Source organism: Nanorana parkeri, unplaced genomic scaffold (genome assembly GCF_000935625.1).
Source record: "Nanorana parkeri isolate BGI_ZX_2015 unplaced genomic scaffold, ASM93562v1 scaffold16, whole genome shotgun sequence".
Taxonomy (NCBI): domain Eukaryota; kingdom Metazoa; phylum Chordata; class Amphibia; order Anura; family Dicroglossidae; genus Nanorana; species Nanorana parkeri.
This window is the reverse complement of record NW_017306284.1, coordinates 852,745-870,268: the sequence shown is the minus strand read 5'-3', so window position 1 is coordinate 870,268 and position 17,524 is coordinate 852,745. Positions and strand designations below refer to the sequence as shown.

The window sequence follows — 17,524 nt, the reverse complement described above, 5'->3', positions numbered from 1 at the left end:
CATATAGTTAAAGCTGAAATTAAACACATATGCAGGTGATTGCTGTAGAGGAAAAACTGTTCCCTTTAAATTCTGCTTCCAGCTTTTTTTTTTTGGCTGTCAGCTCTGACATTTTATAAAGTAATAGACCGGCTATTAATTTCCTGACATACGCCACAAAAACAAGGGATTTGGAATCTGATGTGTCCTCTTCTACAACACCAGCTGTACATGGAGCTGCATATTGTTTTGTGTTTGTATATGATCAGCTCTTCAGATATCTCTCGGATAATTTGCTGGAGAATTTCTCATGGTCACAGGAGGTGGAGCAGAATGAAAAGCAGAACACAAATGTGTTGTGATGGATCAGTTATATACACTGCTGAATTAGGATGTTTGCAATGTTTTATGCACTGACAGCTCACTCTTTTATCACCAACACTTACCTCAGTAGTGGTCCCAATATCAGCAGATGGGCTGCATGTGCTGGTATCAGGAGGCGCGGTGCCAACGCTGCTTCTAATTGGAGAACTAGGAGCAGCACCCGATGAAGGGTCAAAGTACATGGACGACTGGTATAATACTCCTCTCTTCTGAATCCTCTTGCATACTTTGCTCATGGTGTCTGTCAGTTGGTACAACAACTCCACCTACAAATAAGAAACAGGTTTCCTGTTATTACAGAGCAAACAAACTACTGCAAACTGCAATAACCAAACACTATGCTTCTTCCCTGTATATCAATTCATGGCCCCTGGTTAAACTGGATGCTCATAGACTTAGGAGGACTTCATATAAGCAAGATAGTAATAATGAAAACCTGGCTTTTGCAGAAATTGGAACCCTTAAACATGTTTTAAAAATGGCAAAGCCTGCTTTGCATAGTTTGGGAAACATTAATCTCTAGCAGGTGGTCTACCCTCACTTACTATTTCAGTGACCATGGAACCAGAAACACGGTGGTAGAACCTCCTTGAGAGACACAGACAACAGGATAAACTCAACAGTTCTGTGCTAACCCTTCTCCACACCAGCACAAACTATTCAGAAGCTTTAAAGGGGATCATATACTGTAAATACCATCTAAAGAGAGCTTACTCCTCACATCCCCTTAACAGGGAAAATGTTATGTCATTGTCAGTTATATAGCTTGCCGACTGAAGGCTGGCAATTCATTCACACTACTTCTTATATAAAACTATTAGATTCTATGCTTGTAGAAAATTACCTATTTCTGACAATTGTAAATATACTGCCCCATTTACATTGATTTTCTTCAGCTCTCAGACAGCAGCCCTCCCCTCCAGTTTGCAGGTGTCTCCTAGCATAGCAGGTTGCAAAGAAAACACCTGTGCATGCATGCTCCCGGCCATCACCCGAGCGAAGCTGTGTGCGTCCACTGAAAGTCACAGTACTTGGCAAGCCACACCCATGCTCCAGCCTTCTCACAGTAATTTGACCGGCAGCTGCAGCAGCCTATCGCTGCCTTATCCTCACAGCCCTCGGGATCCTTCCTCCACAACTTGGAACTTCAGGGAAGCAGTGCAGACCACTTTGAACCCAGCAGCGAATGAAAGGTACGTTTTTAGAGGTGAGGGGCATTAAAAGGTACCAAAGCATTTTTTTACTTTAATGCAGAGAATGCATTAAGGTTAAAAACGCTGTTCCCTTAGGTATTACTTTTAGGAATGGTAAAATCCTGTAAATATAGAGGGGGAGTTGTACTTGCAAATGTTGCCTGCACTACCACCGGCTGTTGAAATCTGGTATGGCAGCTTTTCTCATTTAATGGCACTCTAGCAATAGATCTGATGTAGTGAGACCTTAGCCAATAGGTACCCTATTCTGTCCACAATAGGTTGGGGGAGAGGGGTTATTACTGTGCACAGGAATAAGGAAATCCACCTATAAAATCTAAAAAACAGACACTGGCTATAATTATTACATTACTTTGATGTGAAAGTCTGACAGGGAGGAGTGTGGAAACCTATATTCAGAATGAACAGTAATAGGGAAAGAGCATGTGGAAGATTGCTGGGAACCAGACTGCAATGATAATCTTTACAAAGAAAACATTTTGGCAAGAACTTCAATTCTGTAGTGATAGCGAATGGTCGCTTCTGGAGATGGGGAGATTTCAGAAAGTAAATATATAAACACAAGTCAAGCCAAGCCTGGGTTTTACCAATAAGACTGCTGGAGAAAGCTACATGCACCAGTGGGATTTGTCATTACAATATTCACAACACATACGGATTTGTTTGCACATAATTTGACTGCATTGGAAGATATTGCACAAGACTTTCTAATTAAGCATCAATCACAAAATGTATATGGCATTGTATTTGACAATAGAGTTAAGAACAACAATCTGAGGAGTAGGCCTAGTAGTTAACCACAGCTGGATGCTGACTATATTGCCCGTGTAGACAAGTGGGCATCTGAGGTCTTTCGTGAGCTGAACAGATGCTGGGGAAAAAAGAGAGCACAATGTCCAGCAGATGTAAATTAATTTCTCTTGATTTTCCTGTGCAATAAAAGCTGTCAACAGTGAGAATCAAAACAATTTAAATAAAACGGTGCTTGAATGTTCTATGCATTTGTTTCATATGGTCTATGCATAGCTCAAAGCCATATAATTAGCATCCTAAGCATCTATCAACAGGGGCCTTTCTTGTTTGATTTACAGTGTAGCCATACAGTAAGAATGTGTGAAATGCAGTGTTTCTGCTGGCCAAGAGATGAACTTGGCAAGGCATAATTAAGAGGCAGCTCTAATGATCCTAAACACAGTCAGTACAATTATTGCTCCCTATTCTATTCTCCAGGCAGTTGCATGCTATGTATCAACAGTAGTAGAAGCAATGCATTTTAACAAAGCCCAGATCTAAAAAGTCATCCAAAAGCCTGCTTATATCATCAAGGTGAAGGTCCTTTCACCAATATGAACTAAATCAAAAATCACCCATCTCTCTGTGATTGGCCATGGATCTCAGCAAAGGTAGGGATCAGACACAGAACCTGTCAGTTTTGGTTGCCTGAAACCGTTAAGCTGAAATTATGTGACCCATGCCTAGACACTGGAAGGAGCTATAATTTTCTAATGAAGGGTATTTTCATGTCTTTTTACCATCAATATATTTAGTGTGGCAGAAGTAGTTAAGATCAGAGAAGTCATCATAGATCTGCTTCAAGGGATCATTCTACACAAAATTAATATTTTGTTTTTAATAGATGCTGACTAGTTTCTCATCTGTAGGGAACTTCTGCACTGGGATCTCTACACCTTGTTTCCCAGTTTCCCATTTGACCTACCATGGTCATCATGAGTGGAACAAAACAGAATTTCCACTAAGGAAGTCTAGTAACTCAATTCACAAACCTAACACATCAGGAAAATTATAGTTATTTAAAAGAAAGATATTTTCAAATGAGAAAATTACAGTCACATGGATAAAATCAGGCTCTTTATACTTGGGTTAAAGCTTAGGAAATGGAGCCTTTTATGCAAAAGCATTTTACTACTTAAGCTGGCTGTACACTAGTCATTTTCCTTATTCAGGCCCGTGGGTTGAACAAGGGAAATGTTCAATGTACAGTATGGCCAGCTTTACTGTGAGCAGAATGGACAGTTTATATACATACACTAAGCAGATAATAGTCACACTTATCACATAAAAGTAAAAGACTACAGATCAACTTGTTAAAAGTACTTTTTTTAAATGATTTGTAAATTCTTCAGACTAAATTATTGGTGCATTTCCATTTATGTCAACTGAAAAAAGGAGTATTAAAACACATAACACAGTTTGTCTAAAACACATTAACACGTATTTAGGTGTGAACGAGCCTTGTATATAATCTTATACAGAAACACACAGTATTTTCAAGATAGAAGTACTAGCAGGTGCTAAGTACACAACGTTTGCTGCCCCTACCCCAGGTTACTGTCCATTATTAAAATCTGATGTCAGGACCTCCTTGAAATACACTGTTTGAATGCTGCTACACAAATTCCCACAAATAGCTAAGCAATTAAAGTAATTCCCAAATTAGTGTGAGGTCTCGCTTTTTGTCTGCTTGGCAGTACTTCTGACACTTGCTGGTGCCAGTTTAATTGTTATTAGCTGCAGTAAGTAAACTCGCTCTGCTGTGGATAGCCCTGGAAGGCAGGCCAGTCCTGTAGAATGTGCTGTGGCTTTTTTTAGTGTGTTGAAGAGGGAAGAGGTGGCTTACTGTAAAAAAAAAAAAAAGGGGGAATATTGTTGGTAGCAGCATAAAGTTACATCGCTTTAATTGTACTGCCAATGTGTAAAGAAGCACATCAAATTTACAAAAAAGGCTTAATCTATAGATGAAAAATAAATCCCAGCAGTGCTCAATAGCAGGCATTGTGATGAAACCCAAAAGTACTTTTAGGCCAGGTTGAAACTTTTTTCTTCCAGATTGAGGATGATTATGTTGCCTAATGTGGAATAAATTGATCTGCCAAGCTTTCCCAGATTCTTCCAATTCTCTTTCTGTTCTTGTAGTGGCGGTGGGAATGGTGATATCAGGCTGTGAACCTCTCTGATGACAGCTCCTGAGTCATACAGAGATTCTGCAGTGGTCTTCTTCCTTGGAGCAATGTGCGCACACATGACAGGTACCCAGGGGTGGAGCTTGCTACCAAGGACTGGTAACACATGAAAATGTGGTATAACATAACATACGCGCATTGTGTTGTCATAGACTTCTATGGGTCTCATAGAAAGTGAAAATGCACAGAAAAATTGACATGCCTAATTTTTCAAAATACAGTGCAAAGCAGCACATAGATGTGAACAGGCTCGTTGGCTTACATGTGTTTCTATGACACATGCATTGTTGCACTCTAAAAGAGAGGTGTGAATGGGGCCTTTGTTAGATTAGAAACTAACTAAAAACATAATAATCCCTCCATTATTGAGCTTAAAATCAAAGTAGAAAAATCAACTTCATAAGTCAGAAAACTAACAGTGTCAGTAACTATACCTTGATTCCATGTTTAATTGGACAAAAACAACAGCAAAAATCTCACTATTTGTAGGAAGTTTTTGAATTTGCTGTTTATTTATTAGGGTTACACCAAAATTTGGGCAAAAATTATACTTTGGGCAAAATGCAGAAAGTACAATGTTTTGGCCTAAAATGTGGTGCATCCCTAGTTTCTCTCCACCCCGCTGGGCGCTGCTCTGTGTCCCCTCTGACACAGAGCAGCTTTCAGCGAAGAGGAGAGAAACTGTCAGGAGCTGAGTAGGGCGGGGAGGAGAGCACTGTCAGAGGACGCTGAGCTCTCCTCTCTCGCACTGCCCTGCTCGCCTTCCTGTGACAGATCAGGGGAGTGGTGCGGGAAGGAGACATAGTATTTACAGATGTCACAGATCAGACCGGTGGTGCGGGGGAGGAGTCAGCTGTCAGCCGTGCCACAGGAGGCTGAGCTCTCCTCCCTGCACCGCCCGTCAGCCTCCTGTGACAGCGAGTCAGGATGGAGAGCGGAGTACAAGTGCTCAGCTAAGCGCTGAGTGCCTGTAAATAATTTACTGTTTACTGTGTCCCCAATCTACATCGCTTCCAGTTCATTTATAGTTGTGGACATAATAACTTAAACTATATCTAGAATTTGTCAATGGACAGAAGCACTCAGTATAAAGGCTTCCTGTTCATTCATAACAGGGGCTGTGTCCTCAATCTCTTTTTCTATTTCAAAAGAGAAATATCAGGGATCTGTTTAGACCACTAATATTTCCCTGAAGCCCCCGACAGTAGCTTAAAATAAATAAATACAAATAAGATATGAAAAAAATAATCTTCGGTTTAGGTTTCAGCTTGACAAATTGTAAATTTTCGGTTTCGGTCTGAAAATTATATTTTGGTGCACCTCTAGTTTTTTTTATAAATGGGAATGTTAAAATCATTATGATTTTCTTTCAGCTGTTCTGTTTGTAGCTATCCATATGTAAAAAAACTAATGATGATTATCATTTGGGCAGTCTGTTGACGTTGTATAGAGTCTTACACATGTAGGAACTGCATGTCAAATCCTATTCCTACCTGTAGAGTACCAACTTGCAGTGAATCCCTTTAAGTCCAGCACTGTATGTGATTATGGGTGCAACACTTTCATACCTTAACCGCTTCCCGTCCAGCGGTCGTACATTAATGGCCGGACAGGAGCCTTGTAGATGCAGGTGGGCATTTTAAAATGTCCTTCCCCGCCCCCACAGGAAAATGTATTAATGTAAGCAATACAAGTGTTTCAGTGGGTATAGAGCGCGTGGGTATGTGCCCCTCCGCCGCTGCTGGTCCAGAGCTCTGCTATGCCCAGTGAGGGCCAGGACCAGAACAGCAGCTCTGTGACAGGAGATCGGAGGAGGATCAGTACACAATCTCACTCTGATCAGTACACAATCTCACTCTGATCTCCTCCTCATACTCTGAATGCAGGGAGTGATGTATATTACATCACTTCCACATTCAGCTGTCATTCCTGGCTGCAGAAGCCGGGGAGAAGCTGGTGAAGCAGATCTCTGCTCCATCAGCTTCTTTGGGGATCCCTAGGTGACATTAGCGGTCTTAAAGACCCCTGATATCTCCATAAAGAGGACCTGTCACATAAATTGGCTATTACATAGGGGGCTTGCTAACAATAAAGCAATAAAACAATAAAGCAATAAAGTTAAGCGTACAGTGTTGCATGACGGAATGAATGTCAGTGAAAGTACCTCAGTGCTGAATACTGAAAAATTGCCTAGCCAGGAAGGGGGTTAACACCCAGCTCTTCAAGTGGTTAAACAGGGTGTCTCCCCATGCTCTGGTATCTAAAAGCAACACTGTGTAAAACAAAATCATTTTTGGCACATGAGGTTAGTCTAAAATAAACCTGTATACAACTGTGTAAAACTCACATGAGTACTGGGCAAAAATATATTATTTATAACTCCTAATACTAGGGACGCATAATTAATCAAGTATACAGACAGCATGGCTGTAAACAATGCATGGTTTAAAATGGCCTAGGCCTGTAAAGACAGCACTCAACAATGGTAAAGAACAAAGGTATAGGTCAGGGGTCTGTAAATGATGGACTGAGTGGCGGTTCTGTCCGGACTATGATCGCCAAACTGCACTGGGTTATGGCTGGCTGACAATGGATATAAAGGCCTCCAGTGCTGGCCCCCCTCTGCTTCAGTCATTGGTTGCTAGGACCATTGGCATCCTAGCAACTGATGACATCAAGCAGGGCCAGCGTATCAACTAAAAGTAATGTGGGCAGCTGTACAGCTGCACCCCCGCTCCACTGAGGGGCCCAGGACCATGTCAGAGGGTGCCAGGCTGGAGAATTGTAACAGTGCAATGTGCTGAGATCGGTGCAACAGCACTGTGCCTGGGAAAACACACCAGAAGCTGTGCATTGTCGTCCAGCTGGTATGAATGCAGCCTAAATGTTGGACCGTGGTACAGACACGGACTGATTGACTGTCCTGCCTGAACCACAATCGGGACCTCTGCTCGATAACAATTTTACTCACTGGACCTCCTTTAATTTTAACCCTGGTATAAGCTAGAATTGGAAAGACACATTGCACCCATGGATATATTAAAGGAGTTACACAGGTTTATACATACAGGTATTCTTTAAAGGAGAACTATGGGGTCAGTGTTTTTCCCCATAGTTCTCCTTGGGGTAACGGGAGGACACAAACTAGCCTCCTCCCGTTACCCTAAGCTCAGTATACCGCGAGCTACAGCTCCCGGTATACTGAGACGCCGCACCTGGAGCGGATCCCGACGTAGAGGACGGGATCCGCCCAGCTGCGTGAGTGACAGCTCGCTCTGCCTATCTAGAGGCAGAGCCAGCTGTACCCGCCCCCTCCCCCGTCCGTTCCGCCAGTCAGCGCTGGCAGATCGGAGAGGGGAATCCAGCCCCTCCCCCTATCACGGCAGAGAGCCGTGACAGGATCGAGAGGTGAGGGAACCCGGTATGTGTTCCCTCACCTCCCGATCTACTGAGCCGACTTGTGACAGTCTCATTGTCACAGGTCGGCCTAGAACTATGAGGTGAGTGGAAATCACTCATCTCATAGTTCTCCTTTAAGGTGGACAACATGGAATGCCTAATACATTTCTACATACACCACTCAGTGTCAGACATCAGCAAAACCATTTTGATCTCTTCTCTATTTAAAGGTCTGCTGCAAACTGCATACTTTTCCAGGGAAATGTGTTCCTTGCATATTATATTTCCAAATATGCTATTACCTTGAATGTTAAATTGCATCAAATCACAGGGGTACATTTTATGAAACATCTTTTCTATAAATGAGACACACTAAGCCTGCAGAGTGCTGTGCAGGTCACCCAGCTGCAGTGGAGTTGACAGTGGCCCAAGACACATTGTAAGACACTCAATACCTTTGTGTGATGACCAGTTGTGAAGTCACAGTGTACATTCTCACAACAACGGCTTGCCAGAATGTTACAATGATACTAGAAAAATATATTGCTATGAACGTGCACAATGCACAGAACAATAAAACACATTTCTATCAGGGGATATCTGTGAATATACTTAGACGAACACTCCAAATCATAAAATGATGAAGAACCTGTTTAAGGGCTATCAGCCAATCACTACATAATTTGCACAATCTGCATTCATGTAAATTAAATTGTAAACATTCAAAGAGTTACTCTCTCCCAATCAAGAAATCAGTTGCAACATTATAGCAAATATTTTATATGCAAAGAAGGTCACTCACCTGAAATAAGCATACATACTTTTCCAGGTAAGTGACCCCCTACATTAAGGATAAGGATGATAGCACCACAGGCAAGGCTTGTTTGGCAGTGCTTGCGAAGTTTAGTATGCACATTTTTTCACCCATGGCACAAGATCCCTCTGGAACAGCACTCCCGAAAGCTAGAGAGCTAAAATCACTACTGCATTCCCACTGTACTTCCCAGTGGGGTCATAACATGAAAGGCCTAACATAAAAGCCGCCACCTCACCAGAGTCAAGACTAGGGATGCACAGATATTTTTCGAGTACCAGTGCAGATACTTGGCATTTTCATGAGAACTACCAGGGTTGCAGCTGGGACCTGGCTGTGGAACTCTACCACTGTCCTGAAATCATTAGTCTGTATTGTTTTAGAAAAACTATCACATGACAATAAACAAAAATGTATCAGTACTCGTACTTGAAAGTACTCGGCAAGTACCAGTACTCGTAAAACTGGTATATGTGCATCCCTTTATTTATATTTATAAAAACAAAATCATACATTAAAACAGAGATGTACAAATCCCAGGAGTCCCGTATGCTCCTTACAAATGACAGCCGCCTCCTAATTTTTGAATTTTTCTCTAGTCTAGTCTTGGAGCTCAAAAGTATCGGTACATGTACTTGTACCGAGTACTGTACTTGGTATCTGTACAACTCTAGTCAAGACTTAAAAACTGAACACTTCTTGTGACAGTCTCATTGTCACAGGTCGGCCTAGAACTATGAGGTGAGTGGAAATCACTCATCTCATAGTTCTCCTTTAAGGTGGACAACATGGAATGCCTAATACATTTCTACATACACCACTCAGTGTCAGACATCAGCAAAACCATTTTGATCTCTTCTCTATTTAAAGGTCTGCTGCAAACTGCATACTTTTCCAGGGAAATGTGTTCCTTGCATATTATATTTCCAAATATGCTATTACCTTGAATGTTAAATTGCATCAAATCACAGGGGTACATTTTATGAAACATCTTTTCTATAAATGAGACACACTAAGCCTGCAGAGTGCTGTGCAGGTCACCCAGCTGCAGTGGAGTTGACAGTGGCCCAAGACACATTGTAAGACACTCAATACCTTTGTGTGATGACCAGTTGTGAAGTCACAGTGTACATTCTCACAACAACGGCTTGCCAGAATGTTACAATGATACTAGAAAAATATATTGCTATGAACGTGCACAATGCACAGAACAATAAAACACATTTCTATCAGGGGATATCTGTGAATATACTTAGACGAACACTCCAAATCATAAAATGATGAAGAACCTGTTTAAGGGCTATCAGCCAATCACTACATAATTTGCACAATCTGCATTCATGTAAATTAAATTGTAAACATTCAAAGAGTTACTCTCTCCCAATCAAGAAATCAGTTGCAACATTATAGCAAATATTTTATATGCAAAGAAGGTCACTCACCTGAAATAAGCATACATACTTTTCCAGGTAAGTGACCCCCTACATTAAGGATAAGGATGATAGCACCACAGGCAAGGCTTGTTTGGCAGTGCTTGCGAAGTTTAGTATGCACATTTTTTCACCCATGGCACAAGATCCCTCTGGAACAGCACTCCCGAAAGCTAGAGAGCTAAAATCACTACTGCATTCCCACTGTACTTCCCAGTGGGGTCATAACATGAAAGGCCTAACATAAAAGCCGCCACCTCACCAGAGTCAAGACTAGGGATGCACAGATATTTTTCGAGTACCAGTGCAGATACTTGGCATTTTCATGAGAACTACCAGGGTTGCAGCTGGGACCTGGCTGTGGAACTCTACCACTGTCCTGAAATCATTAGTCTGTATTGTTTTAGAAAAACTATCACATGACAATAAACAAAAATGTATCAGTACTCGTACTTGAAAGTACTCGGCAAGTACCAGTACTCGTAAAACTGGTATATGTGCATCCCTTTATTTATATTTATAAAAACAAAATCATACATTAAAACAGAGATGTACAAATCCCAGGAGTCCCGTATGCTCCTTACAAATGACAGCCGCCTCCTAATTTTTGAATTTTTCTCTAGTCTAGTCTTGGAGCTCAAAAGTATCGGTACATGTACTTGTACCGAGTACTGTACTTGGTATCTGTACAACTCTAGTCAAGACTTAAAAACTGAACACTGCCAATTGCAAAAAACACAAACAAAAAGCAAACTCAGGTCATACTCGGTGTCCCCAAGCACCTTTCCAATCCAACCTACTGTGATGTGTTCCAGACATTCTTCCTAGCTGCCTGATATTCATAACTTCATGTAGCGTGAAGGAGCATAGGGGTGTAAACCCAACTGGAAGATTTTTTATTGTTGCCTAGCATGTGCTTTCACAAGCCAGTGCTGCCATGCATAAAGGTCCACAAAAACTACACATCTGCTACTTGTTTCATCCTATTAGGCAGGAGATGCCGCTGCTAAAACACATTAAAGAGAGTGACATTTACAAAAACCCACAAACACATCAAATAGCACATACACCGCAAACCTTTCTATTGCTTTTAGAACACAATGAAAGGTTTAACTTTAAAGTTAGATTTTCTTTGAAAATCTTTAAAAATAAAATAATTTTATGAAAGAATAAGTGTATATTTACCTGAAGGATCACTATGTTCCCTCAGTAGGAATAGATATAAAAGGGTACTGTTAAGCAGACAAATGAGTTACTACTGTATGGGTTTCAACCAAACCAGCAGCCACCCTTCCCCCAGCCTTTGTTGTTTTTTTAATTCTTCTTCATACAGGTCTTTTTTTATTTAGATCTTCAGTCCTCTGATGAGACATTATGGGCCTTGCATGCTGCATAGGCTGTTGTTCTCCAGTGGATCCAGAATCTGCAGGTACTTGATGCACTGGGCCCAGAGTCTTTCCTTTAGACTGCAGAGGTAACTGGTCCTCCTTCAGGTGCCCACATTAATGCCTGGTTGATAATAACACTTCTAATTGGCTGTCCAGTGCGAGACCTATACAGGCTCCAGAGGACACCAGCAACGTATGACATCACAATGAGGAGTGGCAACAAGAACATTTGGTGGCAGGCCCGGACTGCATTGGGAAATCAGTGGTTTTCATTCCCAGAAGTTTTTTTGTGGGTGGCGGGAAATGGGGAGGGGGGGGGGTTAAATTTGTCCAAAAACAAACTTTTAGTTTGTTATTGGACAGAGAACAATATCCTCATGCATACAGTATGTTGTGCGTAGTGTGTAGGATCAGAAGCATTTGGGGTATTTTGAAGTAGGGGATTGTTAGGAGGAGAAGTTCTTGTGTAAATATTGTTTATCAGCAGACTTTTATACCTAAAAATAAAATAGTGTTTTCCCCCAAACCATCCTTTTTTTCCCCCAAAGGTGCAGTAACACTTTCATTTAGTCCAAATAAATGAACCGACTGCTACAAGACTGTAGTGTTTGCTGAAAAGCATTAGTAACAGTTGACTGTAAAGACAACTGGAGATGATAAAGTGCAGTAACAGCCATTTGTAATCTTTTCCTAAGCTGTAATTTAAATTGATAACAATTGTTTACTACTATTTTGAAATTTTAATTGTCCCTCTGAAAAGCTTAACCGAATAGGAGTGAAATTATTGCCAGGTTAAAGCAAGATTAAATGCAAAAAAAGAAAAAGTAAAATCTACCCACCTGGGGATTGGAGCATTTTATTTCTAGAGGTTCAAGATCAACATGAAGACAGACAACAAAAGAGTGTCCAGCCTCGGGCCCAGCAGAGGGCAGTGCATTGGATGTCACAGCCAGAGTGGAGGTACAGCCCATGGGCTCCACTAAGTTCAGTATTACTTGATGTTCCAAGAGAGTATAGACGCTGAACTGCTGGAGGTTGATGGTCCAAGGGAATGCAACACCTGGTGGGAATAAGAGGGGGGAAGCCATTATTCTTCAATACATGCATACATACATACATACTGTACATACTGAAACATGCAATAAAGGTCTAATCAAACTAAATTACACTTACAGTATTTAACATGTATCTAATATAAATTCTTTTATTTAAGTGTTCTCATGGAAGGCTATTTTGATCACTTCTCTGCACATCATATTTTGGTAATGTGAGTTTTCTGAAGAGGATAAGTAGCTTCTATTTTACAACTGCTATACAAGGCTTTTATTTAAATATGAAATACTCGCTAAATATGTCTTTTCATTTTAAGTCCAGCCATGTTTTTTGAAAATAGCAAAAAAAATCAAAAAAATTCTAATAATGGCAACATTAGGAGTGCTCTGTACATTGATTGTGTAAATTGTGCATCCCCAAAAAAGGAATTTACTGCTTGTGTTTGAATGTCTCACTGCTTTTCCCAGAAGTCAGCACAGGGCTTAAAGTGATATTAAAGTTAAACAGATTTAAAGTAGAGCTGTGGAAATTAAAGATTAATTTCTCGATTAATCATTAAACTTTTTGATCGATTAAAATAATTTTGATCGTTAATGAAAACACTCACCTCTCCGCCGGCTTCCGGAAGTCCCGTCGGCAATCCGGTGACGTTACGGACATCGACGTCACCGGACTCCTCCCCCTTACCCAAGTGGCTCCGTCGGCTAATGAAGGGAAGGGGGGAGGAGTCCGGTGATGTCGATGTCCGTGACGGTTAACGAAGGGAGGGGGGAGTAGTCCGGTGACGTCGATGTCCGCCGACGGAGCCACTTGGGCAGGTGAGTTTGCCCAAGAAACTTTCTGCACGAGCGCCAGCCAAGGCATTGGCGTATACACATACAGCACAGCAATGAAGTAATAAAATGAACTAGGATCACACTAATCCAGCACGTTATTATTCTGAGTTGCCCCCACTCAAGCGGCGGCCATATTGAGTGGGGCACGTGAGATTAATAACGGGCTGGATTAGTGTGATCTTAGTTCATTTTATTACTTCATTGCTGTGCTGTATGTGTATAGGCCAATGCAGTTGGATCTGTATGTGCGTTATAATTAATCGAAATTAATCGATTAAAACAAAAATTTGATTAAATCGAACACAAAAATTTTAATCATTACCAGCCCTAATTTAAAGCCATTTCAAATGCTGATTAAATCACTTACAATGAATGTTGCTCCTTGATATTTAAAAGTTTTAATTTTGTGCAGGATCAGCTGGTCTTCTGAGCACTGGCCCTAACTTCCTCTCAGAGTGCTATGCAGTCACCCTTGTGTGTGCTAGTAAGACGTGTGTGTCTCCACAAACACAGCAAGTCAAGCTACTTCCCTCCCGACTGGCCATCTCCCTTCTACAAGCTAGTAGATGAACAGTTGCAGGAGTCTGCACTGTTCTTTGTGATTGTGTACTTGAGATTAGATTTAGGGAAGCTGAGCTGAAAGACTTGGCAGCAGCTGTACAGAAACATGATAATTGTAAGAGCTCTCCAGAATTTCGAGACAAATTGGGTTCCGCGGTTTGATATGAGTTGAGTTGGGAGGCCATGGAGTCTCACAATATGTTTCAGAAAAGCTTCTGCCGTCTCCTGAGCAGTAGGCAATCTCGTAAGAGGGATGAAGTGAGCCATTTTGGAGAAAACGTCCACTACCACAAGTATGGTGTTGTGGTTATGGGATGGAGGTAGTTCCACAATGAAATCCAGGGAAACGACCTCCCACGGATTGTTAGGTATAGGCGTATTGATCAAGAGTCCATAGGGCTTTCCTTTATCGGATTTACAGGTTGCACATACTTCACATGAGGCTACGAATTCCCATATAGTTTTTTCGCTATCTGTGGCCACAAAAAGATCTTTTAATCAATTCTACGGTTTTCATCATACCCGGGTGCCCTGCGAGAGGCATATCATGCATCAGCCGAAGAATGGCTACCCGTAGGGAAGGAGGAATGAACAGCTTGGTGTCCATGTAAAGGAACCCTTCCTGATCTGCCACTAAGTTGGGAGGAAATGAGATGCCCGGAGCGCTCAGTGCTTGTCTGAGTTGATCTTTGATACTGGAAATGGTAGCAAGAATCTTATCCTGTGGAACAATAGTACCTGGATTTAGAGGTGTTGTTGAAAGGCCGGGATAATGAGTCGGCCTTTCCGTTCCTTGAGCCTGGCCGGTATGTAATTAGGAAATTAAATCTATTTAGGAAGAAACTCCAACGGACTTGACGTGAAGAAAGGGTCCGGTTTGTTTTCAGATATTGAAGGTTTTGGTGGTCTGTGTATATGATGATAGGAGTTGGTGTACCCTCAAGTAAATGGCGCCAATTTTCTAGCGCACATTTGATGGCTAACAATTCCTTTTCTCCAACCGGGTAGTTTAACTCAGCCGGGTTCATCGATCTGGAGTAGAAGGCTATAGGATGAAGGGGTTTTAGTAATGACTCCCTTTGTGACAAGATTGCTCCGATGGCAGTATTTGAAGCGTCAACTTCCAGGATGTAGGGTAAGTTCTAGGTCTTAGCTCAAACATGAGGGTGCATGCATTGAGGAAGTCCCGATACTGACTCCTGTCTCCTGAGAACACATCAGGAGGACTGACCTTGGGTTCAGGAGCTTCCCAAGGGGGGGCTGCATGCTCCTTCATGCGAGCACCTAACTGCTGATTTTCGGCTCGAATCTCGTTAACGGTAATAGAGAGAGCCTCCATGCGTTGGGTGAGGTTTACAATATGATTAGCCAACTCCGCTGGATCCATTCTAGGGGTTCTAGCGACGTGTAATGATTGAGCGAGTTTGGCTTAGGATCTCAGCTGCGGAGAGGCTTTGTGGATGGCTCAGGGTGGGGGGTTCACACTTACTCATGCATAACACTATTGCAGGCTTATCAAACAGTAATTAACAGTACTCCTGAGCAACCCCCTTTGTAGAGCAGTGTCTCTTTAAACCCCACTGAGTTGCAGGCAATGTAAACAATTACAGAGTCCAGGATGGTACTTGCGGTTTGTTGGGGTATTCAGAGCCCTCCAGGAGTACAGGGCGAAGGATCACTGCTGTGCTGGAAGAAGTCCGGATTACAATGCTGCTGGAGTGAAAGGTTCATGTGCTGGAGCAGAGGTATGAGCCCTAAGAAATTGCTCAACGTTCTACCTCGCTAGAACATTGAGCAAGTGTGCCTTCCAGGCTTTTAAGAGTAGGCAGGTGTGTTGGGGCGGAGCAGTCAGCAGAGGCCCTCCCGAATGTCTCCTAGCAATGGGATGCTTCCCAGGCCCAGGCTGCTACGCCCTCACTCCTATGTGTGACGAGTCCGAGGGAGACGTCTTGAGGGAGGAGCCGAGTACGCAGGCCTGCCGGCCCGTCTCCTAGCAACGAGATGGCGCCACGGCTGTGTGAGGAGACGGGGCTCGGGTTCGTGACAGGGGGTGATAATGGTAGATGCAATGTTTGAAGAACATGAGGTTTATTATACGCTTATCAGAGAAGGTGAGTATAATGGGTGTATTTAAAGATTTTTAGGGTCATACAATACTGAATGATACAGAGAAATGGATTCTAGAAAAGAGTGAGAAATGTATAAGACACAAAGAAGAAGAGTTTGTAGCACAATGACCATACGGTTTTACTTTGTCTAGCAAAACAATAGAGGGAGACAACTGATTCTTCATTTCTCGGGGTCATGCCATTAAGCAGAATGCATTTCAAGATCTACACACTGCTTTAGGCATTGAGATGTCTAGATATCAGGATTCTGTGATGGGGTAACACAAATTCAACTTGGCATGGTGTATACCATGCATTTGCATATCAAATGTTTTCTGCATGCATGTTTTTAATCCATAGGAGCTAGAACTACTATAACTCAAGTTTTCACTTCAAATACTGGACATGTCACATGTCCCAATACTCCAGAAACCAGCCAAAATCTTTGCTGGGTGTCAGGTTTATACATTTATTTTGTCAGAGGGAGAGCTCCCATCACAATATATCCCAGACCTTATTTTACATAAGCTCATGCAAACAATTTCTAATAGCTGAAATTCATTCACAGGGAGACAGATTTTATGTTACCAATCATTTCAAACTCCTTCAAAAGTAAAAAGAAATTCTGACTTATTCCATGTTGCTAACAAACAATATTTAACTGTGTGGACTACCAATATGTATTAGATTGTCAGCTAGCTATAGGTAGAATGAGATAAAACAAACCCAAGATATATGACCCAGCTACAATACACATTTGCTCCATGTCATTGCCACTTTCTGGTCGCATGTAATGCAATAAAGCCAGAAAGGTCACTTTTATTGTTTAATTACTGCTCTATGAGACTTAATACACCACTAACGAGCAGAAATCTATGTTTAAAAGCTACATATATTCTAAGAAAACAGTGGAAGACAGGTCTTTGCCTGCTCATCACTGGACAGCATAACACAAACAAATGGAAGAAGCCTTGTTAGGATGCATGATACCAGAAAATCTAAATCCTGCATGAACTTTTTTTTATTGACTGTTAAGAAGTTTAGGATGAATTGAGCTGTTGAAGATGTACATAAGAACGGGCATACTTTATATTATATAATTTTTGGGTCTGTCCCAACATGATGTCTTACTGGCTGCATGTGCTACAGTTTGTGGCTGAAATGACAACATACAAATGAAAACCAAGAAACAACCATGTCTGGCTGAAGAATTGGGTATTACTTTTCTAAATCTCACAATTTACTATGTTATAGACGTGAGGACACTGAGGAACATTCCAATTCTGCATTGTAGGAGACGACAGGCTGGAGGGAGCGCTGTGACAGACAGCTGGTTCAGAGCTTCGGGTAAGTATAACTGTTATTTTTGAACCTAGA

At 41.7% G+C, this 17,524-nt stretch overlaps 1 protein-coding gene across 5 annotated transcripts in view; it reads right to left on the bottom strand.

The window, feature by feature from the left end:
• Positions 1–17,524, bottom strand: part of VPS13B (vacuolar protein sorting 13 homolog B) — a 761,266-nt gene that overhangs the window by 356,417 nt on the left and 387,325 nt on the right. For all 5 annotated transcript variants that reach the window (XM_018559352.1, XM_018559343.1, XM_018559336.1 and 2 more), the window contains exons 23-24: positions 12,429–12,649; positions 426–629 (exon numbers count right to left, since the gene is read on the bottom strand). In XM_018559352.1, the coding sequence (XP_018414854.1) occupies positions 426–629; positions 12,429–12,649 (425 nt within the window). The remainder of the gene's footprint in view (positions 1–425; positions 630–12,428; positions 12,650–17,524) is intronic.